The sequence below is a fragment of the Umbelopsis ramanniana genome (genome assembly GCF_025399195.1).
Source record: "Umbelopsis ramanniana AG unplaced genomic scaffold K450scaffold_47, whole genome shotgun sequence".
Lineage (NCBI taxonomy): Eukaryota > Fungi > Mucoromycota > Umbelopsidomycetes > Umbelopsidales > Umbelopsidaceae > Umbelopsis > Umbelopsis ramanniana.
The window spans coordinates 20334-45765 of NW_026252133.1; the positions used below are offsets into that span (position 1 = coordinate 20334).

At 43.2% G+C, this 25432-nt stretch overlaps 11 protein-coding genes and 1 non-coding gene across 12 annotated transcripts; 3 read left to right on the forward strand and 9 right to left on the reverse strand.

Moving 5' to 3' along the window:
• Positions 1 to 10: 10 nt before the first annotated feature.
• On the reverse strand, positions 11 to 2057 carry K450DRAFT_250867 (uncharacterized protein). The gene is made up of 6 exons (XM_051590632.1): positions 1930 to 2057; positions 1637 to 1849; positions 1490 to 1552; positions 707 to 1369; positions 575 to 637; positions 11 to 500 (listed from the first exon to the last, which is right to left on the reverse strand). Exons 1-6 carry the CDS (start codon positions 1957 to 1959, stop codon positions 150 to 152), a joined length of 1383 nt encoding a protein of 460 aa, XP_051442617.1. The 5' UTR covers positions 1960 to 2057; the 3' UTR covers positions 11 to 149.
• On the reverse strand, positions 1899 to 5109 carry K450DRAFT_250875 (uncharacterized protein). The gene has a single exon (XM_051590633.1). The coding sequence runs from the start codon at positions 5064 to 5066 to the stop codon at positions 2157 to 2159; it is 2910 nt and encodes a 969-aa protein (XP_051442618.1). The 5' UTR covers positions 5067 to 5109; the 3' UTR covers positions 1899 to 2156.
• Positions 5110 to 5246: 137 nt separating this feature from the next.
• Positions 5247 to 6816, reverse strand: K450DRAFT_250876 (uncharacterized protein). Its single transcript, XM_051590634.1, has one exon. It carries the CDS (start codon positions 6667 to 6669, stop codon positions 5488 to 5490), a length of 1182 nt encoding a protein of 393 aa, XP_051442619.1. The 5' UTR covers positions 6670 to 6816; the 3' UTR covers positions 5247 to 5487.
• Positions 6817 to 7015: 199 nt separating this feature from the next.
• K450DRAFT_212487 (uncharacterized protein) lies at positions 7016 to 9791 on the reverse strand. Its single transcript, XM_051584807.1, has 12 exons — positions 9494 to 9791; positions 9258 to 9421; positions 9180 to 9194; positions 8832 to 9092; positions 8607 to 8758; positions 8478 to 8532; positions 8034 to 8403; positions 7818 to 7958; positions 7701 to 7732; positions 7481 to 7625; positions 7373 to 7413; positions 7016 to 7297 (listed from the first exon to the last, which is right to left on the reverse strand). The coding sequence occupies exons 1-12, from the start codon at positions 9600 to 9602 to the stop codon at positions 7073 to 7075; spliced, it is 1710 nt and encodes a 569-aa protein (XP_051442620.1). The 5' UTR covers positions 9603 to 9791; the 3' UTR covers positions 7016 to 7072.
• Positions 9792 to 11554: 1763 nt separating this feature from the next.
• On the reverse strand, positions 11555 to 11627 carry K450DRAFT_t81. Its single transcript has one exon. It is a non-coding gene; the product is annotated as a tRNA-Arg (tRNA).
• A 1396-nt stretch (positions 11628 to 13023) lies between these two features.
• Positions 13024 to 16601, forward strand: K450DRAFT_250883 (uncharacterized protein). Its single transcript, XM_051590635.1, has 10 exons — positions 13024 to 13201; positions 13284 to 13671; positions 13735 to 14138; positions 14213 to 14528; positions 14610 to 14680; positions 14755 to 14834; positions 14909 to 15122; positions 15202 to 15343; positions 15422 to 15819; positions 15911 to 16601. The coding sequence occupies exons 1-10, from the start codon at positions 13120 to 13122 to the stop codon at positions 16516 to 16518; spliced, it is 2703 nt and encodes a 900-aa protein (XP_051442621.1). The 5' UTR covers positions 13024 to 13119; the 3' UTR covers positions 16519 to 16601.
• Position 16602: 1 nt separating this feature from the next.
• K450DRAFT_250889 (uncharacterized protein) lies at positions 16603 to 18306 on the reverse strand. Its single transcript, XM_051590636.1, has 5 exons — positions 18106 to 18306; positions 17964 to 18024; positions 17734 to 17900; positions 17334 to 17648; positions 16603 to 17257 (listed from the first exon to the last, which is right to left on the reverse strand). Exons 1-5 carry the CDS (start codon positions 18273 to 18275, stop codon positions 16852 to 16854), a joined length of 1119 nt encoding a protein of 372 aa, XP_051442622.1. The 5' UTR covers positions 18276 to 18306; the 3' UTR covers positions 16603 to 16851.
• A 128-nt stretch (positions 18307 to 18434) lies between these two features.
• Positions 18435 to 20848, forward strand: K450DRAFT_250900 (uncharacterized protein). The gene is made up of 8 exons (XM_051590637.1): positions 18435 to 18663; positions 18726 to 18862; positions 18948 to 19097; positions 19169 to 19348; positions 19414 to 19506; positions 19570 to 19887; positions 19965 to 20185; positions 20258 to 20848. Exons 1-8 carry the CDS (start codon positions 18540 to 18542, stop codon positions 20691 to 20693), a joined length of 1659 nt encoding a protein of 552 aa, XP_051442623.1. The 5' UTR covers positions 18435 to 18539; the 3' UTR covers positions 20694 to 20848.
• On the forward strand, positions 20347 to 20998 carry K450DRAFT_250905 (uncharacterized protein). Its single transcript, XM_051590638.1, has one exon. It carries the CDS (start codon positions 20694 to 20696, stop codon positions 20991 to 20993), a length of 300 nt encoding a protein of 99 aa, XP_051442624.1. The 5' UTR covers positions 20347 to 20693; the 3' UTR covers positions 20994 to 20998.
• Positions 20849 to 22352, reverse strand: K450DRAFT_250907 (uncharacterized protein). Its single transcript, XM_051590639.1, has one exon. It carries the CDS (start codon positions 22252 to 22254, stop codon positions 21004 to 21006), a length of 1251 nt encoding a protein of 416 aa, XP_051442625.1. The 5' UTR covers positions 22255 to 22352; the 3' UTR covers positions 20849 to 21003.
• Positions 22353 to 22764, reverse strand: K450DRAFT_250910 (uncharacterized protein). Its single transcript, XM_051590640.1, has one exon. The coding sequence runs from the start codon at positions 22613 to 22615 to the stop codon at positions 22451 to 22453; it is 165 nt and encodes a 54-aa protein (XP_051442626.1). The 5' UTR covers positions 22616 to 22764; the 3' UTR covers positions 22353 to 22450.
• Positions 22583 to 24344, reverse strand: K450DRAFT_250911 (uncharacterized protein). The gene is made up of 3 exons (XM_051590641.1): positions 24031 to 24344; positions 22987 to 23957; positions 22583 to 22912 (listed from the first exon to the last, which is right to left on the reverse strand). Exons 1-3 carry the CDS (start codon positions 24228 to 24230, stop codon positions 22836 to 22838), a joined length of 1248 nt encoding a protein of 415 aa, XP_051442627.1. The 5' UTR covers positions 24231 to 24344; the 3' UTR covers positions 22583 to 22835.
• Positions 24345 to 25432: the final 1088 nt, after the last annotated feature.

Genomic DNA, 25432 nt, shown 5'->3' on the forward strand with positions numbered 1-25432 from the left:
ATCAATTGGTAATTTACTCTCAGTTCCCCGAGTTGAGTCTAGCATTTTTTTTTTTTTTTTTGAAAGCGAGCTGAGTCAGCGCTGGATGATTTATTGGTTGAGCGAGTGGAAAAAATTATGATCAAAGAAATAATTCAGGAGTGGCTTTTTCAGCATCCAACACCGGGTGCTGGTGACTTGCTTAGCACCTGCCGGGTGCCACTGTTGCTAGGCTGACCTCCAAGAGCTCCTCCAGCGCCTCCCACGCCTCCAGCTCCACTAATACCACTGGCATTATCAACCGGTCTTGTCACTTCTTGGTCGACTTTCTTAGCTCTCCTCACAGCAACGCTCAGCGTGTCAAGCCATCGCTCCATGGTATCTAGCTGATCGGCACATAAAATAAAATTACGTTTGACCGTTACGATTTTGAAAACAAATCGCTTGTTCTTGCTGACAGGGTCAATCTCCAATGAATCCAATACATCAGAAAGCGGCAGTATGCGATGCGGTGCATATTCCTGTGAGACCATTAGAATTTCATATTACGAGAAAAAATGTAGGCCGATAAGGGAGATTAAAACAATGAGGTTACCTTTTCATTTTCATAATAGGCAAGCGTTTCGCTTCTCAACACAAACCATCGTTTCCTCCAGCTCTATTAAGGCAGGCATTAAGATAACGACCCAATGCATACGTAAATTCAAACGATTACTCAGCTCTTTACCTTGTTGCGCCCGAGCTTCAATAGATACCCTTCAAATAAAACGCGGTTTTTGTCCCCTTCCTTTTCGACCGCCGCTACAGTTGAATTGGTGCTTTCGTCATATCGATAATCTTCGTCCTCAGAACTCATAGCATCCTCGCCTAGATGCATACGCGCAACTTGCTCATTGATGGGCGATAGTGGTGATCCAGCACTGGTGGTAGTAGATATGGATGTGGAAAGGTAATCTTGTACGCCAGGAGGAGGAATGCGACGTCCGGGTATATCCAAAGGTGGTATGCGTGTTCGTGGTGAGACGACAACTTCTTGTGATGCAGCTAAAACGCTGGAAATGGAGTGTTGTGATTCTCGTCGAGCGTTATGAAGCGGTGAAAAAGCTTTGGGGCTGGTACCGCTTGAATAGGACGAGACTAGTTCCTTGGCAGCTTCTTCATCCCGATTCAGGCTACTGTTACTATCGTCATGCTCCAAAAGTTTAAACTCTTCTTTGGCTTGTTGAAAAGCTTGCATCCACTCATTTAAAGCATGTTCGCTGGGAGCTTGCAAGTAAAACGTTCGTTTGGGTGTCACTACCCCTATGACCCATTTGTGCTTGTCTTTCAATTTGACTTCCGTGGTACTATGAACATCGTGCATGTCGATAATTCGTAAAAGACGGTATTCCTAGCGATCCACGTATGATTGTAGGAAAAAAAAAACCCAAGGAATTATGGTTAGATCCATCATACGATATATAACCTCTCTTTCTCCATTTTCGCCTACACAGAAACACTTCCTTCTAACCTTGTCATCTTTGTATAATGCCATTTTGGTCGCCCGTAGTACAAACCAGCGACGCTTCCACGTCTGAAATAGAACAAACGTTAATGTATATAAAAAAAAAATACCCCATGCCTAGTTGTTGGGTTAGACTCAAATCTACAAGCTTACCCGCCGTTTTTCACCCTTCTTGAGTAAGTAACCAGCCTTGATGACCTTTTCCAGTTGTAGCAAATCAGCTGATTCCGCTGGCAAATTGTCTTCGTCTTCTTCGAGGTCATCTGCACTGGTGTAGCCGCGGGCATTAGACAAGGTGTTATGATGTAAAACGTCCTCGTCGTCGTCGTCCTCAGATAATGGCTGTCGAACAGTTTGATTGGTGGGCTGAAAGAGTGGATTCATCAGAATTGGCAGCGTATTATGCAATGCAGGATTTCTCCTTGGACCGAACACCGACTCCATACCTTCAGTATTGATGTTGGTACGGACGTCATACCGGAAAACGCACAGCACTATGAGATTAAGATGTAGATTAACAGCTGCCGGCTAAATGTAGTTATAAGGATGAGAAGAGAAGGGTTCACAAAGCAAGCAATTTTGCCCTTTCTTTGGCTGCTGTTATTATTTTTTGGGACGAGGCTGTGGGGAGAGTCTCACAAAGAAAAAATTTATTTCTGTATTAAATAATCATTTAGACGACACGAGAAGGGGTAGATCGGTCATGGTTCTTAATGGCCTCGAGAACCATGGGGTAAACTTTGAAAGGATCAGCATCCTGATCGTGAGCTTCGGCCAACGCCGTTTTGGTTCCTCTATATAATTGCTCAGAGTAGGTATCGGCATGATCTCGGGGTCGTCGATTAGACGCAGTGGGTTCCTGTAAAAGCTGGTTGGCCTTGGCACATGCATCGCTCAACTGGCCCATCTTGATCAGTGCACAAACGTAGCGGTTATAATTATGGGCATCAAATAAATAATGACTTGCTTCCAAGTCACTCCATGCCATTTTGATCTCATCAAAGGCATTGGCCTCCGAGAGGGTATCAATCAACACCGATAAAGCGAATTGAGTGTTGGTATCGGCTACACCACCGATCGTACCGAAATCAGATAGTGCGATGGATTCAGTTTTTCCAAGATGTTGCCAAAGAGCCTTGACCATATCAACCTTGCGTTCAGCGCGATACATCTTCATGAGGGTGACATACATAACCATGTTCATGCGCATGCCAACTTGCAGAGCCTGTCCAAACACTTTTTTGGCATCTTCTATCTTGCCAAGTTGAATGAGCCCATCAACCAGTGGCATAAACACATGAGGTGTTGGAGAGTTTTGCTGCTTTTCTTGGTAGTGTCGGTCAAGTAGATCTTCCATAATCAGAGGTACCTTTCGAACGTATCCACCAAGGATGTGGTGGCGTTCTACGTCGGAGACAAGGGAGTCACGTTCGCGAACAGCATCTTCAGTGACTCTGTCAACAATCAACTTGGCAGTATCGATTTCGCCACTTTGAATACAGCCATCCACAAGGATAGCTAAAGTGGTATGATTCGGTGTTACGTTATTTTCGACCATCTGCTGGAGCGCTTTTCGTGCACCATCCATGTCCCCACTTCGACAGTAGGCTTGTATAAGAATGGACCAGCACACCGTATCAGGTTGAACATTTTGCTCCTTCATGTTGTTAAAAACGCCTTCGACACCGCGAATGTTGTTACGAGAAGCAAAAGCTGTCATAAGATGAGAGAATGTATGCACATCCGCCTTGTGGTAAGCATTGGTCAGTCGTCGGTAAGTCTCTAATACCTGATCAAGGTCGTTTTGTCGAATGTAGGCTTGTAAAAGAGTATTGTAACTGACAAGATCAGGTGGGTATCGGGTGGAAAGATCTTTAAAAGTTCGTTCGACGCTTTCTATATCACCGGCATGACTGTAGAGATTCATCAAAATGTTGAATGTATGTCTGTTGGGTCGGATGTTCATTTCTAACATGGTGCTGAGTAGCTGTTGGCCACCGGAAACATCACCTTTCTTGGCATAAATGGAAAGAATATGCGAAAAGGTAACCACGGAGGGCTGAATACCGGCAGCAATCATAGTATTGAGAACGTTAAGCGCCTGGCCAATATCCTTGTTACGAGCATGGAAATGAAGCATCATATTATGAGTCACCACATCCGCGTCCACCTTCGCAGCCTTCATCAACTGGAATACATCTTTGGCAGCTTCCATATCCTCCAGCTCGACAAAGCACCTAAGGACGTCGGTATAAATATATCGATTAGGTTTAACATTGAACTTGTTGACCATGGTGTAGTATAACGAGTGGATGGATGAAAGGTCGCCTTGCTTTGAAAACATGTGGATGAGCGTGCCAAATGTTTGTACGTCTGGCGCAATTCCTGATTCTACCATAGTGTCGAAAGCACGTTTGGCGCCATCAATATCTGGTTTTGGTCGTTGATGAGCATGAACATCGATTAAGGCATTGAATGTAACAGTAGTGGGTATCATGCCCTCGACGTGCATGACGTGGAACAACTCATTCGCCTTGTCCACATTGCCACTTCGTCCAATCTTGTGCATGACAGCTGTCATCAACTGTAAATCCCTAGGTATTCCGCGTTTGATCATAAGGTCATGAATTTCTAGTGCTTGATCTGCTTTACCCGAGGCGGCAAAGAGCATGGCCATGCCTTTGTAAAGAGAAGGATGAACTGTCGTCTTTTCGCTCCCAACCTCCATGCCAATGCGATTCCAGAACCACTTCCATACGGTGTCTACAACTTTGTCTTGTTTCCCAGCATCATAAAGAATTTGTAGAAAGAGTCGCGTGGTTTGACTATCAGCCAGAACCCCTTTGTCAATCATTGAATCGTATACATTAAGAGCCTTGTCGACAACGGCCGCTTTTCCAAGCATTTTTGAGTTGGATTCATACGATGACAGTAAGATGCGGAATGGCTTTTGATCATCATGCGGCACAATCAACATCCCTTCGCTTTCGAGATCCTGCATTACTTGCTCCATCTCATAAAGTCGTCCATTGAGGCCCAAAACCCGCATCATGGACAGCTTCTCCCGACGACCCACCGTATAGCCCAATGACTTCATGTCTTCTATAAGGGTGAGGATAAATTCGATACCATGCTGGAAATCGCTCCCGCTACTGTGATGTTGGAAGTACGTGACGAGCGAACGAAAGTTGTCTCTAGTCAAGTGCTGAATCATATTACGAGAGCTGAGATCCGTGTATGATTCCCAAGCTTTCATTACATTGTTTTGATTGAGGGAATTGAGCAGAATCTCAATCAAAGCGTTTGCTGTCACGGCGTCAGATTGATGTATTGCTGCCGACAGGTACATGTCATGCTGCTCTGAGCCGTTGGTTTTCTCGTTTGCGGTGGTACTTGCAAAGCGATGTATATCCGTTCTCGCCACTGCCCTTGATACGTTGGATCGCACAGGAACCTTCAAGCGGTGTAAAGGAATCGTCCTTGAATGCCATGAGCGTCGAGCTGTAACATTTGGCCGCACCAAAAACCCTAAAATCCTGTAGGCTGTGATTGCATTTGTGTGCTCTGCAGTAGCCTTAAGCATGGCAAACCGAGCTGAATGTTACAATAAAGAGTTTGCAGGTGTCAAAGGCTTTTTTTTTTTTTGCAGGCGGCTACATTTTTTTGAGACAGCTCAACAGGACGTCGACGTCATCAACAAAAGCGCGGTAGAGAAATGTACTGCTGAGCACAGAATGTGTGATATGAAGCTTCCAACTGCTGGTTTTTTTTTTTTTTTTTTTGGTATTTCGTTTTTAATCGGTTATGAAATGTATAGAAACAAAAGCAAAGATATGAATCAAATGAACAACGGCAAAACAATAAAACCTATATAACTGAACATAGGTCAAAACAAGAGTAGACTAAAGCTTAAAGGTTAACATAAAAATAACGAGCCAAAAGAAAAAAAAAATTGCAAAGAATGGTTGCCCAACATGTACGTGTTTTAATATAATACCAGTATGTTAGCGCCTTCGCGGCCGCAGCCGCTTTTTGATAGAATCTTCTTCATTATTGGCTATGGCCTCGGATGAACCAGTTTCATCAGATCTACGTTTCTGTTTAGCTTTTCGTTCGGTTGTAGTGGTGATGGTGGTTGTGGTAGTGGTGGTGATGGTCACCTTCTCTGTCGACTTTTTGGTCGCGACGGCAAAAACATCTTCTGCTGGCACCGGAATAATCTTCTTACTAGGGGTCATCATTTTCTTCTCTGATTTTTCAACTTCCTCGTCGATCGGTTCATCCTTTTTGCCTTTGATTTCTGACAGTATGGATTGTGCAGTTGCTTCAGCTTGTTCCAACGCTTGTGAAAGTACAGCCTCACCATCAGACCAGCTTAAACTATGAAGACTGCTGCTGCTGACATTATGTGAGGCAGGGGTAGGTGAACCATCGCGCAGGATTTCTCGGTACTCAGGAAGATCATGGACATCGATCTCAGTAAGAGGTTTTCGCGTCCATTTTTTCTTGTTTGTCCTTTCTGTATGATCAATTTGTACGCGTTGCGTCTGAGTACTTGATGACAACGGTATTGCTGGGGGGCTAGCTTGCTTACTAGGCAACACATTTTCTTGATCGACCCCGGCTGCTTTGGCTTTTTCTTTTTGCTTGACGGTTCTAAGATCTTCCTTTTTTACACGCGCTCCTTTTTCGGTAGTATGCTTGCTTTCATCAACCCAAATTGAAAATGAGCCATCAGGAGAAGGTACTTTGACAGATGGCTGTGATTTGTGATGTTTGCTACTGTGCAATGTTTTTGTAGTTGATTTGGATGCCGACGGTGCAGCATTTTCATCTTGTAGTGGAGCACGGGTATTTTTTTGGTTCTTCAATGGCGTTTTATGGTCGCGTAAACCTTGACGGTGCTGCTGTTGCTTCTTTGTTCGTGCCTTCAGATGCAATGGTTCAGGCGGGCGTATCGCGGTAAACTTAATAGGTTCTTTTTCAACTCGATGGCCAATGCGCGGGTCAAGTTTGTTGTTCGATGGAGTAGTGGACACAGGAGTGGTGTTTTCATTCTTATATCCTAAAGGCTTGCGATGTTTTGGAGTTGAGTTCAACTTTATATTCTCTTTGCTTGCCTGCAAAGGCGAAGCATTTTCACTGGAAGCAGTGCGAATGGGTGGTGTCGAAGTTCGGTAGCTCATTGCATCAGCATGAAGACGGTCCACACGGCGTATTATTTCAATCCAGTGAGTTTCGTAGTATCTGGTTTGAAAAATAACTTAATTTACGTGATGTACAAGTGCGTGAGATGACCTTGTTGGAAATGGGGATAAGTATCAAAAGCGTGTTTGGAAGCGGGCGTTCAATCCACGCGTGTTTGTGACGTGCTCAGAACAGTTCTCCAGGATACCGATTTTATAAAAGGCAATACCTCAATGCCGAGACGGTGGTTTTATTAAACAAAACATAATGCACACCATACTTTTCAACACATTGCAACACGCTGTCTCCTCGGTCCATAGGATTCATGTCCGGGACTTATATATTCATAATTGGAAGCTTTATTTAATTAAAATACTCGCTATTGTTGGGACTGACGATTGCCTACAACATACGTCTGCCGATCTTCACCGACCTCTTTCGATGTGCATTCTTCAGGCTTGTGGGAGCATTTTTCTTGGCTTGGGTGACAGCTGTCTTGCTCGTGCCATGAAGATGCGAGTAATTGCTGGCAGCACAAAGAGCAAGAGCGTCATTTGTGATGTTTAGTTGCGGGATTTTCCAAGACTGGTCCACGAGCTGCACCAAAAGACCTGCTTCAACGTGCCACTGCAAGATACCAGTATTGTTAGTTGGGTTTCATAGAAATAAGCATGCAATGAATTTCATGAACGCGCGTGTTACCTCGATATGGCAATGGAGCGCCCACACTCCAGTATTGTCAGCTGCAGGGTGGCATGGGAGTGAATATATTGAAATTAGAGAAGAAAAAGGAAAATCTGAAGTGCTTACCCTTGTATCTGAATACAGTCCAACCGCCGCCGGGAACTGTTGAAGTATCTCGTCTCAATGGATTTTTGGTATTGAACTTTGGTCTATCGGTAGCATCATCGTAGGTATCATTTCCCCATCCCAGCACATAAAATGTGTGACCGTGCTAAATGAAAATGGATAGGAGGTTAGATTGAGCGATCATGCCAAAAGTTATCTGATGAGAAACTGTCATCTTTACCAAATGGAAAGGATGTTCGTTCAAGTCGTTGTCTAAAATAAGCGGCATTATGCGTCAGTACTGTCAAAGATTCGCCATGGCTTACACCTGTGGAAAAGCTTGAAATTGATCACTTACTGACGAGCACAACCTCGACGTAGTCAGAAGTATTTGGGCGAATAACAAGTTGATCATAGCTCAAGTCAGGCATTTTATAGTATTCATTCATCATTGTAGGATAGGAAAAGTTCGCCACCCAGCTGACATTGTTGATGAATGCTGTGGAAAGAAAAAATTAGAGGCGTTGACAAAAATTGTGTGATTTCAAATAAATATATTGAAACTGGTACTTACCACGATTGATGTTAGTGACTGGATCGCCATGGAAATCCCATGATAAGGTGATCTGCTCAGCGGCAGCAGGAGCAGCTTGCGCATGGTACGGTCTTAATACAGTGTAATCAAGATCCTGGCAGTCGACCAACTGATCAGTCCAATCAACAGAAGAGTTGAAGGTGTTGGCACCACCTTTATAGATCACAGGAGCTAGAGCCAAACTTTCCTTTGCAATTACTTCTCCAAGATCAAGGCAAGCTGTATCCATCTGAGCCCGCATATAGTACTTTTGTGCCTTCTGATTAGCTTGGACGATGACAGAGTACCGCTGTCCTACGTTGATTGGGATTCTGTGAACATATTGCGGGTTTAAGTCGGTACCATCGGCCTATTAAAAAATTGATGTTACATATGTGAGTTTGGATTTGGTTTAGTACACATGTATATGAAGAAAATGCACACCTCAACCACAGCCAAAGTGTGATTATCAATTGAAAACCAGAAATTGGCAAATGCGCTGCCCAAAAAAAAATTATATTCTTTAGCTTTGGTGTTTTGACATTGTCAAAGAATGGTATGTTACTTCCATACCTTGTGTTGATCAATCGAAGCTTGTAACGTTTTCCAGCGGTAAAAGAGTACGACTTGGTAGTATGGTTTGCGTTACAGCTAGTACCAGTAGGAACATAACCGGTACAGCCATTTGATCCGGTACCTCCAATCAAAGCATTATCAGGCGAAGGCTGTACGGTAAATGATTGTCTGAGTTATGATGCAAAAATATTCTCATCCAAAGAGAGTTAGCGTTTGCTTTACCTCTTCTCCTTTGGATGCACGAGATAGGTAGTGCTCAAGCAAATCTTCAGATTGTGTATGATACCAGTCACTGAGAGGGATAACAATTTCTTCATCGTAGGGAAGTGGGCTGGTAGCACTGGGATCCTTTATGATCAAGGCACCAACCAGACCGTCGACGTATTGTGACATATAGTGACTATGGTACCAGTAAGTTCCACTTTGGCCGGCAGTGGAGAAAGTGTAGGTGTACTTTCCACCAGCTGGAATTGGGCATTGAGTCTAGTAATAAATAAAAATGCAGCGGGGTTAGTGTGGTTACATTATATCTGCATTTTTCTTTTACAAAGAATTCCAAATGATTTTTACCACTCCAGGTGTACCCTATTATAGAAAAGAACTTGTTAGTACAAAGCAAAAGGAATAACAGGTTTACACGATACTTACATCTTGCCACGGTGTTCCACGTTGATACATTCCATGCCAGTGAAGAGCAGTGGGCTCTGTTAAATTATTGGTTACGTGAACTTGGATAGTATCACCAGTATTCACTGTAATTGTGGGTCCAGGATATTGTCCGTTGATAACAAGACCATCTCTTGAATACCCATCTACAAGAGTTGGTTAGTTTTGAATGAGAACATAACGCCTCATTATAGTCACATTATTGATCTGCTTCGTACCAGGTGCGATTGTCTTCGAGCTGATTGTGAAGTTGTATACCTTGGTGGCGGCATTTACACCATGCAAACCAAGACCAGCCGCAACGGCCAAAACCCAAGTAAGCTTCATTGAAGGGAAGGTGAGGAAATGAAAGATCAGATAGGGAGCGGGAGGAGTGTATGTTGTGAGAAAAGAAATTTGAGAGCTCGCAATATAAATAATGAAAATGTGAATGATAAGACCGTCTGTAACATTAATCACCTTTTTGACCCGAGGAATCAAGAGCTTGTACGTTTAATCATAGTCCATAATAAGCTGAAATGAACTAAACAGTATAAACTTTCGATCGACCAATATTCACGACAGCCTTTAAATGGTCCTTTCTGCCTAAATTAATGAGGGTTCCACAACTGACTCTAATGGTTACACCCTCATCTGCAGCTCCCGGTAGCCAATTTCTCTGGACATGGCTCGCTTCAGAGGTCAGTACCACATCCTTTGTGTATGCTATTCCTTTTATTGACATTGTACCGTTGTACCCGGATCCCACCATGATACACCACATTGCATATCGCGGCCGAATGAATACCCTACGTATGATCATCCGGTCAAAAAGAGACAAAAGATCTTCCTTATCAAACAGTACATGCAGTGCAATAAAGGGTGCATGAGAAATCAAGATATCACACGTTTCCACATTGCTTTCATTTCTTCATTTTGTTGACGATCGCTTTGTTTAATATAACATAGAATAATGTTTTTAATCAGATACACTTACACAAAACTCCTTCCTATATCATATATTCAACTGCATGCATCATTATGTATTTTTTTCTAGTTGGCAGTAAAATCGTTCGTTCCTCCAGCAGGATTGTGGAACGTTGTGTTGCGTCTTCACTATCGCTTTGTGATTGAGTTCAGATGATTAGGAATCTGCAAAATCCACATTAAGGTTGGACTATGGGTTTGAAAATGTTTCCATATTGAACATAGCACAGCTTGCGCTGTTATCCAACCACCATCTCCGTTGCAGTTATTAAAAAGAAGCGAGAGCAGCTTCTCCTTTTTGAAGACGGCTTTGGTGCGTGCTTACCTAGAACAAGCGCGAGATATTGATATCTGTACTTTACGTAGTCTATCACTGGATTACTTCCTGCAACCAGTGAAGCTAAGTGATAGTTATCAGATCTGATGTTTATTGTCGATGATATCGCATCAGGATATGAACCTGCATTAATTTTTTTTCCCACTCTTCTGTAGTTTGGCCTGAAATATGCTGAAAATGTGATTTCTTTAATAAGAATCAAATACCATTTGAGTAATGCGGGAAGCTGTGTGAAACATAGCGAAGTTTACCTACGACACTGTCTTGCAGTCATACCACTTTTCTTTCAAAGCTCAAATGAATAAAGTGTGACTAATCGAGACGATACGTGGTCCTATACGCGAAAATCATGGTATACCAGAACAATAAGTATTAACTCGCTTATTTTCATGTACTGGGGATTCCACAGTGCGATGTTCGTATTATGCCATTAGCGAGTAATGGACCTGTTGAGTCAAAATGCAAGTTGCATCGTCGAATGTCGGCGTAGTGATCTGAAATCTGAAGCAAAGATTAATTCAACATATTATTGTCTCGACAGTAAGAAAGTCTTAAGGAGTTGTTGTATACTTCAGTTCAAGCATCGGCCATTCCAATTGAAGGAGCTGAAAAAAAGACTTAGAAATTTTATTACGGCGGCCATTCATTTGAACTGTTCATACTTAAACTTGTTGCACGCAGCTCATGGAACAGTGCACTTTAATCCAACCGTGGCTTCGATAGCACTATTGGCAAAAAGGCAATTTTGCGGGCCTCAATCTATAGAAATCTATCTCGAACTTGATAATGATAATGTCATGGTGCTACATAACAGTGTATTTAGTAGACTTCTTTACCTCTTTAAACACAATAGTCAAATCCCTACAAGTAGGTAAAAAGCACATCTAAACTTTTTGGCTTACATCTCAAGAAGTCAACTTACTTGCAAAGCTCAAGATTGACTTTATAAAAAAATTAGAAAACAGTAAAAAATAATTGAAGCTACCAGGGGTCGAACCTGGAATCTCTTGATTCGTAGTCAAGCGCCTTGTCCATTGGGCCATAGCTCCTCTCGATATTAAGGAGACCACCTTTTAGTATTTATTACACTATTCAATTAATGACCCACCAATTTGAGTATTTGCATAATTCGACACGTATCTACAAGCCCAAAAGTAAAAAGAAGGGAATTTAAATGATATTTTCAAATTGAGCATTAAATATTATACTATTTATTTAATGTACCGAAGAAGCGGTTCATTATCACATTTATCTTGTAAATTGCAATCTCGTGTCAAGACACACTAGCAAAGTTTTTTTTTTTTTACTAAAAGAAAAAGTGCCCAGCACCATTTGGACTCCTGCTTAGTATGCATGAAGCGGCTATTGCTTCCGTATTTGCCTCTCTAGATGCCCTTGATTCTTGACCAAAACACTGTTCCCTCGCTCATTTCCTGACCTCCTGGTTCACGGACAAACCTCCTAACAAATCATCTCTGAGTGACTGGAGTACTGCTATCACAATGGATGACACCATTTTTTTGCAAAAACATAACATTTTCAATTTTTTAAATCGCTCGTAGGCTCATTGATTGCCAAGCTAGTGTGGCTCTGTTACTCCATTATGTCCTTTTGATGCTTCCTTACAGCTTTCGGCATCCTAAACTTCCTTAACCCCTTATTCACTGCTATAATCACTCCACCAAATATTTATGAAGTAAGGTAATAAAAAAAATAAAAATGGAGGTGCCCCTAACAGCATGAACTAGTACTGGATGCAAGGGAACATCGGATTGAGTGTCTTGAAGGTACTTGTCAGCACAGTGCGGAGCATTTCAAGCTGGTTTCATCCTGATTTATTCGATTTATTCGATTTTATTATGCCAATTTTTCAACGCTATTGATCGCCAGGTCCACGAAAAGAAAGTGACGTATTCACTGTGTTTCAAGCCCATCGCTGCGTAACCAAGGAAAAAGCTATAACAGACAAAGTGTAATATAGCTGGCCGATCCAACTAACCTCTAGGCTCTTCCAGATAAAGTTAGACGAAACGGCTAGCACCATAGTACTATTTACGATTGAAGAAAATATTATGGCAAAAAGCAAGAACAATCACTATGAGAAGTTAATGGTGCATAAACATGACAGTTCTAACGTTTGGATGCGCACTTGTCATAATGAAAGGCGGACTTCACCTGACTGCGATTTCGCATTTTATAGCCTAAACCAAACAAAATTTGGTGACTGGCGGTAAGGTACAATTGTCTTACATCTTTCATATTTGTTGAAAGGATCCTTCAATCGCTTTCTAGTTTTTTTCTTCCCGTATTCAGCTACCTTGTCCACTCTACACACCATAGGTGGCTTCCTGCCTTTGCTGTTAAACTGCCTGTACACCTCACGTCACGTGCACAAAGCTAAAATTCAGTCAAGCCCCCCTTTTTCAACTTTGCTTCTCCTCTTCCTAATTTTGTCTGCCCTGCTTTTGTTCCAGTCATGCTAGTTGCGATATAACTCCATTCACATCAAGATCATAACCTTATTCCCAATTACCAGAGAATATGAACTCGTTAAGAGAGCGACTTTGGTCGTTCCCCCTCATATATCTGGTTATAATAATAATATTACCCTTTTCCAGCCAAGGTAAGTTTGTCTGTCCGCTTGGCTCTTTATGATGCCACCAAAAGCAACTAATCGTCTCTTATTCCTGGCTATGTCTCTATAGAGGGCCTGACACACTCCCAAACAATCAAACGGTTATCAAGATTAGAACCTATTGTATTGCCAACCCTCACTATTTCACCTCGTCAATTCGTCGCCAGGGACATCTCACCTAATCCAAACTACATTCCTCCATTCACCTCTCTCAAACATGACGACAGCTTCCACTTACAATTTCAAGCATACAACTCTTCCATTCTTCTCTCTCTCAGCCCCAATATCGAATTGTTCCATCCGGATGCATCGACGGTAGTGGTAGACCCATCGGGCGAAGAAATAATTTCCCCACTACACCATGAAGATTATCGAATATACAAAGGAGAGGTTTTGGACACTTTTAACACGAAGCAAGAATTGGGATGGGCTAGAATTATCATTCGACACGACATCGAGTAAGTGTATATTTGAACGTGAGCCGGTACCATCGTAGCCTCCAACCTAAATCTTTTCTTTAGCCACTCTCACCCTCACCCGCTATTCGAAGGAGCCTTCTCCATAGGACCAGAGATATTTCATATAAAAACGAAGGAATCCTTCAATCTCGCGAAGCGATCATTCGACCCACATGACCCTTCCGAATCCCCCTTAATCATCTACCGAGACTCAGACATGCTGGACATGCACTCGAATGATCATCACCTAACGTCAAGAAACAGTAACTCGCCTGCGGAATGTGCTGCTGACGAAACTGCTTTCAACCAAAAGAAGCTCACTGGCAGAAGAATTGTGAATACTTTAAAAGATCGAAGCTTGTCAGATTTATATGACCCAGCTCTTCAATTTTGGTCCAGCCCAAAAAAATATTCCACCATGACGAAACGATCTGATATTTACCAAGGATGCCCAAAGTCAAGACTGAGTAAGAAAGCTGTTCTTTTCGGTTGGTAATGTATCCGTATAGTGGACTTATCGTTTACACACATTCACTTTTAGTTAATTACATGGGAGCTGCCGCTGACTGCACCTACACTGCGGCATACCAAGGCGTTCAAAATGCAAGAATACAAATGATTAATGACTGGAACACCGCTTCCAGTGTCTATGAAAGAACATTTAATGTGTCACTAGGCATTATTCAATTTTACATGATGACACCTGTGTGCCCTACAACTGTTTCACGTAATCTTACTTGGAATCAAAACTGTTCATCTTCCTATACCATCAACTCGAGGCTGAGCGACTTTAGCATATGGCGTGGATCAAAAGGCGATGATGGTGCAGGGTTGTGGCACCTTATGACCCAATGCTTGTAAGTTAATAACCCAAAAAAAAAAAGTTACTTTGGCAGCATGTGGTTTATTTAGCGCTATTTTGCCCATTATTTTTTTAGTACCGGAGTCAAGGTCGGGATTGCCTGGTTAAGTCAATTATGCGAGACTGGCGCTAGCGAGCAGCTTGAATGTAAGAGCACCATCGCATGACATCATGTATTGATTCGTATTCCTTGTAATTAACTAATCCGTTGATAATACCAGCTGATGGCTCCTCCGAATGGGTCTCAGGAACAGGCGTGTCTTCGATCACTTTGGATGAATGGAAAGTTGTAGCTCATGAGGTACGAAATCACCTACTTTGGTTTAATGTATACCATCAATGGCCTTCTGATTTGGGTTCTGATAACGGCTATAGATCGGACATGGATTTGGTGCAATTCACGATTGCACAGCTCAACTGTGCCCTTGTTCAGGCGATTGCAATTGCTGTCCATTGAGCACAAGCGTGTGTGATTCGGGAGGAACATACATCATGAACCCTACAAGCAATGTCAGCACCAACAACTTTAGTCCTTGCTCCGTTGCTGACATATGCAGCTCCTTACCTAATATTGGATATTGTCTACAGGGTATGTATTCATCTCACGAGCTGTCAAATGATCTGGACTGCCAACTTACTGATCTCCCCCCCCCTTGGCGATTTGACAGTTCCTGGAACCAAAAAGGTCGAAAGCTTTGCAATGTGCGGTAACGGTATATTAGAACCTGGAGAAGAATGCGATCCCGGTGGTGTTGATGACGCCTGTTGTTTCGGTGCGACATGTAAGCTGAAGCCTGGAGCTGTTTGCGAGTAAGTCATCAAGTGAATGATAAGAAGGGTTACGGCAGTATCATCCTGTATATTATGCTAACATAAATGTCATTTCAGCGATTACAATCAAGCGTGTTGCAAAAATTGCTCCCTTTCAGCATCAGGTACGCTTTGCCGTGCACCTATATCAACATGTGATCTACCTGAATACTGTAATGGCACGTCAACTGCATGCCCTACGGATATCCATTTGGACGACGGTACATCGTGTGCAAATGGAACTATGAAGTGTGCGTCCGGGATGTGTACATCTCGGTCCGCGCAATGCGCCTTGCGTGGCGCTCGGCTCAATATCACTGAAGAATGTTCTTTCCAACAAGACTCTTGTCAAATAAGCTGCGCAGATCCATCCGATCCCCACAACTGCTTGGCTCTCAGTGGCATGTTTTTAGACGGTACCGATTGCGGACTTGCCGGCAGGTGCCTAAAGGGGCAGTGTAAAAGCACAGGTGCATGTAAGTACATGGGATTTGCCAAAACAAAAAAAAAACAAAAAAAAAAAAAGAATAGTACAGGTTTATTGATGTGTGATGACATTATTTGCAGTAAATACCGCCAAAGCTTGGATTAATCAAAACAAACAAATCGCTATACCGGTCATTACCGTGGGTGGTATCATTATTCTACTCCTTCTCGCTCGCTGTTCATGGTGGCTGCGATCGTATACTCGACGACGCAAGCGACTGACCAAAGAAAAGGATTCACGACCGCCATCCATTGTCAGCAATCCCCCTGAAGGAGGAGCAGATGGGCCACCAGGGTATGCTGGATTCAGATCATCTCAGTTATCACGGTTAGAAGTTGGTAACCGGCGGACCGTCGAGACTTTACCTATCGAAAGTCCTTTACCTGTGTATGGTGGCAACCGATCTACTGGTGCGTCTAATGAGGAATGGGAAATGCAAGTGACAAGTCACCATTCTCGAAGTAGTTCGGTAGCACCTGTTCCGTCATTACATAACCAAGATGAAGAATCTTCACAGTCCTCACGGAGTATCAATTTCCGGTCCAGTAACCCCGGTTCCGTCATGACAACCCCGGTTTCTCGTCGCATGCATGCTGTTTCCATCGCATCGGCTGATAGCGATACCTACCTGCCGCCAAAGCATGATATTGTTAACATCTCGGATCATCCTCAAGACTCCGTTGTGTAATATCCATTAATGTGTGATTTATTCCAGTGTATATACTATTATTTTATTGATTAAAACCCACAAAAAGATAAATAGTTGAAACTTTTTTGTTTCGCACGCTGCAGTTTTGTTTCTGGGGGAAGAGTTTTTAATGAAAAAAAAAGTATATTTTGTAGGGTAATCGAATGACCATGAGCGCGCACTCCCTTACCATCCATCTACTAGGAATGTCCAACTACAAAGTATGAAGAAATGAACTTGAAAGACTCAGGAAGAAAAAGCATTTACAATATCAAATGGCATTTTGGATAGGGATATAGGCTCAGGTGAAATGAAATATTACAATTCTATTTATCAATTTGAGTCTTTGTCATCGTCGTGGGGGATGCCAATGGCCACAGTATCACCATCGACATTGGAGTTTGCCTCCATGGTTTCTCCAGCATCAAACAAGACAGGGTTATTCTGTTGCGAGGCGGATATTTGCGGGCTGGCGGTTTGTAAGGTGTATGTTGGTGTAGGCGATCCAGTGGGTGAAGGGGTGTGTTTAGTAGAAAGTCGAATATCAAGGGCCTTGAGAGCCAGTGCCCGTCGACGCTCTGCTTCAGCACGTGCACTACCAGGTAGAGGTCCAGGTGTAGATCGAGATGTGCTCGCTTGACCTTCCAAGTCATAACCCCAGCTAGGGGGAAAGGGCTTACAGCATTTAAGGGCTACCAAAATTCCAAAAACAATGTTGGAGATAGCCTTGATGGGAGTGCTATCGAGTGGGCAAATGGTAAGATACCTATGGGTAATGCCAATGTATGCAAATAAGCTTCGAAAATTAAACTTACTGCAAAAAGTCTGGGAAGAAGGTGTACAAAGCAAAAGTTTCGCTTCGGTCACCTTGAACACCATCTTGCCATTTGAAGAATCGAATGTGTGCCCATGCAACAACCCAACCCAAGTTCACCAGGTTGTACACCACCAGTGTTTGGAACAAGACCAAAGACACAATCGTTGCAGCCGTTAAGATCCCCAGCAAATTCTTTACTCGAATCGACACCGTTCCGCCAAAAACTTGAACCAGATGTTCGGGAATAAGATGTCGAAAGGCGACCAAGAAGCTGGCAAGAACACCCGTCATGCCGTTGATTTGGTAATTAAAGCTATAGACAAATAGGAAATAGCTATTCAGCACACCTGCAAGACGCACTAAATGCATGTCAACACCAAATGAGTATCACAACTTACAGAAAATCGTCATTTCCAGTGATATAGAATGGAACGATAAAGGTGAGCCAAGTCAAGAAATTCGGTATGATAGCGGTGACTATCACGAACTTTAGCAATTCTTTGCTACCCCACACTCGCTCAAGGTACTTTCCACCGAGTAAAGTAGCGACAACGCTTGTAATAAACTAATGGAGTGTTAGATGGAGAGAATGCAGAGAATATGCCTAAAAGAGGTATTGATACGTTACGGCAAAGATATTATTCTCGTATAAGCAGGCTGTGAGGAAAGTCCAAGGGTAGTGAAGCCAGCTATTAAAATAAAGAACATGAAGCGGTTAAGTATAGAACGGATGGATGATTTGGTCGGACATGCATGGTCATTCAACTCACTATCCAGGCACCAGACCAATGACTGGTACATTGTTATGAGTGGTGGCTTCGGGATCTCTCGTATATGTAATCAACAGAGCTACTCCAGAAGTTATGATAATGGCTGCTGTCAATGCTCTTGTGACTGGAGGTACATTAGTCACGACTGTCTTGAGCTTTTGCGAGCTCATGATTTGGCGATAGATTTTTAGAGGCTGGAGCAAGGCAGCCGCATGGTGCGAAATGTGGAAACTGTGTGTGTCAAACGACACGTGACACATGTGGAATTTTTTTGGGGGGAGGGTGGTGATGGATGGAAAAGGGACGGCGATGCATCCGGAATTCCAGTTCAGAGCTGTTGCGTTCCCCCTCTCCCTGTTTTGCCTTCTGTTTCCAGATCTTTTTATCCGTTTGACATTGATAATTAGCAAGCCCTCCATCTATTAATTGTCGTGATGTCTGCTACTGCGCAGCCACAAGCATTTGGAGGGCCTCCCGGTCCGTCATCGGCGCCGCTTCCTGCAATGAACATTGTACAAAGATTGACCACCGTGAATGAACAAACCTGGCTCAGTATGGGTAACGTGTAATTTTTTTTTTCCTTCTCAACTGGCCCATCGTCTGATATGCTTATTTGACAGGAACGCTTGCCGAGCTAATGAATGACAATGATCGGGCCATGAAATGTTTTGAAAACGCTTTACGACATAACCAGTATTCCATCCCGGCTTTGTCACATATAGCATCTTTGTGCCGAGCACGCGAACAGTTTCAAAAAGTACGTGGAATGAACATTTTCTATAGACTGACAGGAGTTTGGTTTGCTTATCCGCTAAAAAAAAAAATTACTTTCCCCGCCACAGGCGATAGATCATTTTAAAATTATATTGTCATTTCAAGAGGCCAATGGAGAAATCTGGAGCGCTTTGGGCCATTGCTATTTGATGCAGGAAAATCTTCAAGAAGCGTACCAAGCCTATCAACAAGCATTATACCATCTAAAGAACCCACGAGTAAGTTTGATTAAAGTCCGATTGCTTTCTCCGGAATATCTGACGACTGACCGCCGACCACCCGCGTACAGGATCCGAAGTTATGGTATGGGATCGGAATATTATACGATCGTTTTGGCTCACTCGAACATGCTGAAGAGGCATTCTCTGCCGTCGTCAAAATTGATCCTAAATTTGAGAAAGCAAACGAGATCTATTTCAGATTAGGCATCATCTATAAGCAGCAAGGAAAATATGATCTTAGTTTACAGGTATAAGCAAATATTTTGTACGCAGACAACATAGTTTTAATACTAACTCCTCCCTCACACTTCAGTGCTTCAAATACATTTTACGTTCCCCACCACGGCCATTGACGGAATATGACATTTGGTTCCAAACGGGCCATGTGTATGAACAACAACGAGAAGTAGGTTGCTTTTTGCCACTCCAACCATTTTTATCATGATGAGACTAAACACCAGGTTATCAGTATCAATCAGCAAAAGAAGCATATGAGCTTGTCCTTGCCGAAAATCCTGATCATGCTAAAGTACTGCAACAGCTCGGCTGGTTATACCATCAACAAACGGCATCCTTTGCCAACCAAGCAATGGCTGTTCAATATTTGACAAGATCTTTGAAGTCAGACGATTCCGACCCGCAATCTTGGTACTTACTGGGTAGATGTTATATGGCTGAACAGAATTACAACAAGGCTTATGAAGCCTATCAGCAAGCAGTCTATCGAGATTCGCGTAACCCTACGTTTTGGTGTTCCATTGGAGTGCTTTATTTTCAAATTAATCAGGTAAGAGAAAAAGCCCATTTGGAGTCCCTGAAACTCTAGTAACTTTTCATGCTGACTTTTGATATTGTATGAAAAAGTACCGCGATGCATTGGATGCATATAGTAGAGCCATTCGACTCAACCCTTATATCAGTGAAGTTTGGTATGATCTTGGCACTCTCTATGAATCATGTAACAACCAGATGCAGGATGCCTTAGATGCATATCAGCGTGCCGCAGATCTTGATCCAAACAATGCTCATATCCGACAAAGACTAGAGCTATTGCGTAAAACCAACGGCGTGACAGCCACAATAGGGTAAGACAAACGGAACAAAACATCCATTCCAAATGGTGATGATGGATATTAAATCCTTGATTATCCAAACAGAAACGAACGCCACAACGGTGCAAATCCCGCTGGAGGTGGCCTTCCCAATATACCACCACTGGACAACTTCAATGGTGAACCACCACTACAAGTCAATCAGACCAGAAATCGCGGCGAGCCGCTACCAGAGATGAATATAAGAGATCGATGGCCAGGTAGTGGAGGGTCAACCAGTGCAATCCAGTCACCTATTCGTGTCGCAGACACCCTTGCAAAACCTGCGTTTACTCCTTCTCAGCGTTCATCATCCGGCGGTGTCACTGCTTCTCCGTCGTCGCTTCGTGTACAGAGTCCTCGAATACCTTCTTCCCCTGCAACAAATGATGAGTCGGCTGCGGATGCTTTGATCAGTCTCCAGCGCAAACGATCTCTTTCTTCCGAAGAGTCCGCACGCAAACGTATGTCCATTGACCAACCATCCATGTCAACCGACTGAATGAATCACTGCCATGCTCGCTGTGCAAATACACAAAAGCAAACATACGTCCAGGTGGCGGCATTTTATCCTCTCTACTTTTTTCTTTTTTTTATATTTCCTTGCTCTCAGATTCTAGGATCTCCTTGTGTTTTATATACTTGTTTGGTCTTTGCAATGTTTTTTTACCAACGTCTTGTCTACAATTTTTTCATTCAAGTTTGTTTTCCTCTTCTTTTTTCTTTATTACTTGATTCACTTGTCTCAACCAAGAAAAAAAAAAGCGCATTAAAAGCAAATCATCAAAAGATAAATGTGTAAAAAAAATTATTTATGCAACAATGGGACGTTCTTCAGCTACAACCACAGAGGCTGGTCGGCGGCCGTCTTCACGAGTATCAAAGGTGTCGTTGATCTTCTCCTTGGTGGCATTGATGATGGATCCAAGGGTAGAAGCGGCCTCGTTCTTCTTGCCTTCAGCCTTTGCCTTGACGTAATCGGCGTCAGATTGAGCCCGCCACTTAGCTTCGTTTGCCTTTCGTTCAGCATCACTCTTTGCATTATAAAATGTACCCTTTGCCTCATCTGCAGCTTGTCGTCCAGCGCGTTCGAACTCGTTCTTCTTATTAACAGCCTTGTTGTATAGGTCGTCCGACTTGTACTCAGCCTCCCGCTTCTTTTGCTCAGCGCTGCCCTTGACGTCAGACCAAAGTCCAGATGCTTGTTGCTTGGCTTCATTATAGGTGCTCTTGGCCTGTTGCTCCAAGTGGTCCTTTTCGTTCACTGCCTTATCATAAACATCATGAGCTGACTTTTCGGCTTCCGCCTTCTTTTCTTGAGCTTTGCCAGTTAGACTAGCCCAGAAGCCAGTTGCCTCCTTCTTGGTCTCATCAATAGTGCCCTTGGCTTGATCCTTGGCTTCGTAATAAGAACCTTTAGCTTGGTCTTTGGCCTCGTAGTAAGAGCCTTTAGCTTGATTGGCCACACGGTCCTTTTCGCCGACGGCCTTGTCAAAAATACCTTTAGCTTCTCTTTCCAGGCGTTCCTTTTCGCTCAGAACTCTTCCCTTGGTTTGATCGTAAGAGTGCTTGATCTCCTCAGCCAATTCGTTTCGCTCGCCACGGCTTTTGGCTACCACGATGTCGGTGGGTGTATCACCCTCCTTCAAATGGTGTTCAGCGGCAAATCTGTCTGCTTCTCTCTTGATTTCTTCCTTTTCTTGACCAAGGGTGTGCTTTGTATGCTCATACTCTTTCTTGATCCAATCTTTTTCGTCATTCACCACTTTTTTAGCTTGGCCGTAGAGTGTATCGGCTTCTCCTGCGATATGACTGGCTGCGTCACGCACGCTGCTAGAGACGTTGGAGGCCTCCTTCTTGGTTGTATCAATCAAGGAGTCCTTAGCGGCAGCTACATCCTTACTGTGGGAGTCTACTTTTCTCTTTGAATCGTCGTAAATATCGCCGGCTTGCTTTTTGGCGATTTCAAGCCGAGCTTCTGTGTCTTGCTTTGTGCGGCCAATGGCACCTAGAATACGATACAAAATTCTCAGATACGCTGGTTGCTCGTATGACACACACATGAAAGCTACTCACCAGCCTTGGCTCTTTCCTGCTCTCTTCTCTGCGCCTCAACGTAGCGATAACCAACGACACCTAACAGAGCCGTTGTTCCAATAATCAACCATTTGTTAGATCTCCGCGGGGGTTCTGAGTCGACGGTGGAGTAAAAGCGTGCAGTAGGACGAGTAGACAACAAACTACGACGACCGACAAGGCTCAACATATTAGACATGACAGTGAGAGAGGAAAAGAAGATAGAAACGATGCTTTGTCCCAAAACAGAACTTGGCCCACAAAAATAATACTCGCACCCAAGAAAAAAAAATTCCAGTCATGGAGCGGACATAGTGATGACATGATGATGATATTCATCCGACACATGGGTGTTTTTTACATATGAAAAAAAAAATTCACTGTACAGTATATAAAATAAAAAGGAAAAAAAAGACGAGAGAGACAAAGGGAAATAAAATCTAACTGAACTTGACGTTACGATGCAAAAGGGAAAGAAGTGATAGGATGGGAAAAAAAAGGCGAGATAGAAGAGCATGGGAAAGATGTTTTACTATTATTTACAATTACTTGGGCTCATTTTTTCAAGTTAACGATGCTCAATTTGCCAGGCTTGCTGGAAATACTGTCCATAGCCACTTCCTTGTTGGCTAAAGAACTTGGCAGCTAGAATGAAATGAAGGCTGTTAATGGAAGGCTGCATGATACAATGAGATAACAATAGGAGAGCGGTGTTTTACCTTTTGATGCGATGATGCCGTCCACCAAGGGCACAAAGTAGGGGCCAATGTTTCTACCATAGTCATCTGTCATGTTTGCCAATGGATCTTGGATCATATCCCAATGGACCAAGTCTTGATAGGCAACGGCACAGGGAAAGAGGCTTCTCAATCGAGTAAATATCGGGTTCGAGTAAGGCGAAGATAGATCAGTGGCCAAATATAGCTTTGGAGACAGACGATCTTCCAGACAGTCACGACCAGCAAACGCATCATCGCCCATCAGCATCTCGTCCAGATCGAGCTCAGATAGTAATGACTGGATAGCATTATCAAGCTGTTGATCATGGTTTGTTTTTCCTCGACCAACGCTGAGAACCTGTAGCGCAACGTAGCGATTAACTCCTCCCATAGCGTAAATAGCAGTGTCAGCGGCATTCGTGAGGGCGGGATGCACGATTTTAAAGTGTTGTCGTAAAAACGTTTGGAAGGCTTGATTTGCAGCTTGAGAGTACATGACCCGAGCCCCGCCCCACATGGAGCCAAAGTAGAGGAGTGGACTATCGATGGACTTGAGCTCGTCAACCGTCAGCTTGTAATTGTACGACCCAAGAGGAGACGGGCTATCTTGCTTATCGTAAATTTTCCAGCTACGCAAGGCTTGTGTTTTGTTGATAAAATGAATCATATCTGGTGATGGGTATTCTCCAATCCAGGTATCTGGGCTACCATCGGTGTGGCCGTGCGTTTTTTCGATAATGCGGACATTGTATTTTGTTTTCAACGCCTCCAAATCGAAAAGAGTCGACCATGATACTGAGATGCCGTCGGCGCTATCCAAAGTTTGTGACAGGTACCTTTCTCGTAATTGATCAAAGGTACCAAAGTCAAAGTTGGCGCCTAAGCGCGCCATTGGCGCAATTAATGTTCGGTTGGTATAATGAGCCACCATGATCGCATTTTCAAACGCAATACGTTGGGCTTGGAAACCACTGTCAAATCAAAACAAAGACGTTTAGTAGGGAATAGAGATCGAAATAAAAGAGTTATAAGCCATAAGTGTACCTATGCGGGAGATATGTAATATATTGTTCCTGCTCGAAACCATTTGTAATTGGTGATTGGTCGAAAATAGGTACTATTGCCTTGGCTTGCTCATGACGAACAATGGCAAGTCGCTCCGGTGCGTCATAGGCTACGTAAAATCCAGTCGATATGGTAGCAATCACAATCAAAAGAGCCAACACATGGCGGGAGCGAGGCATTGGAGAAATCGATTGGAAAGCAAAGAGTAAAGAGGTGAAATGATAGAAAGAAAAAAAAATCAGTTGTTGTGATTTTATTATTTTGGGTGGTGTGGTTAGGTTTTGGGCCCTTTTATGGTTTTTGGGAGCTCCAATGCGTATTTGCGTTGGCTCAAGTGTTATTTATAACAACAAACAGGATTCCCAATCAAGTTCACCTAATTCCCCATTCATGATGACATCAACTCATGGTCAGTACAGCTTTCTCAGCTTTCCGATTTTCCAGTAGTTCATGGCTGCTGGCATGGTTATCAGGATGACCCAACTATTTTAAATCAATGTGTCCAATAAAAATCCATATCATCGTGTTTTTCGCCAAAATCAAAGGTTGTTAGGGCGCCGTCTCAAAACATTGGCAGGCAGTATTACATTTTTGGAACAAAAAAAAAAGGTCAGGTCTGGTGGGGTGGGTAGCAAATGAACTCCACTGACCTTTCCACCATCGGCGAGACCAAAGGGTACCTCGCATTGAGAAAAGCGACGAAACTTGGGTATTTAATTTGGCAACCCGATAGACAGTACGCTTAACTTTAAAGTGCCACCGTCGGGCGAGATGCCAGGTCCACTAGCGAGAGAGTGGCGAAGTTGCCACATTGTTTTGCTTGCACGTTGATGCCTAGAGAGGAAGCCGAAGTCTACTACATTTACACCTCCTTCAAGCCAAAACGTATTACCGACCCTGTCATGGGCAGGCACGATCCAAATCTGGACACCGCTTGATAAGGCTGTATTTTTAACCTTGCCAGTTCCCAGCGTTCCACCTTCGCTCCCTCACCCTAACCCGAACGCCTCGAAACTCAAAAGTTGAGGATAAAAAATATGACGAGCGCCGGGATGAGATGCAGAAATCAATGCTGATAAGGTGGACGAAGGCGACTGATGGTAGTAGTTTTTTGACAGTAGAAGCCCACAACTGAAGAGCTAAGCAAAGGGGTAGAAACTATATGATCTATCCAATGAACAATAAATTTCTATAGACAGCTGTGGGCTTTTTACAAGGCTCTGGTATCCAGCCCTTCATGCTTTACTTAATTTACTCCTACTGTCAAATCAGTTTAGGATCATCAAAAGTCAATCACTGTATGCATTCTATCTTTACATGGCGTGGCTTCTTAAAAATAGTTATTTGGTACGCCGTCAGTGGGCAGCATTGTCACCAGCAG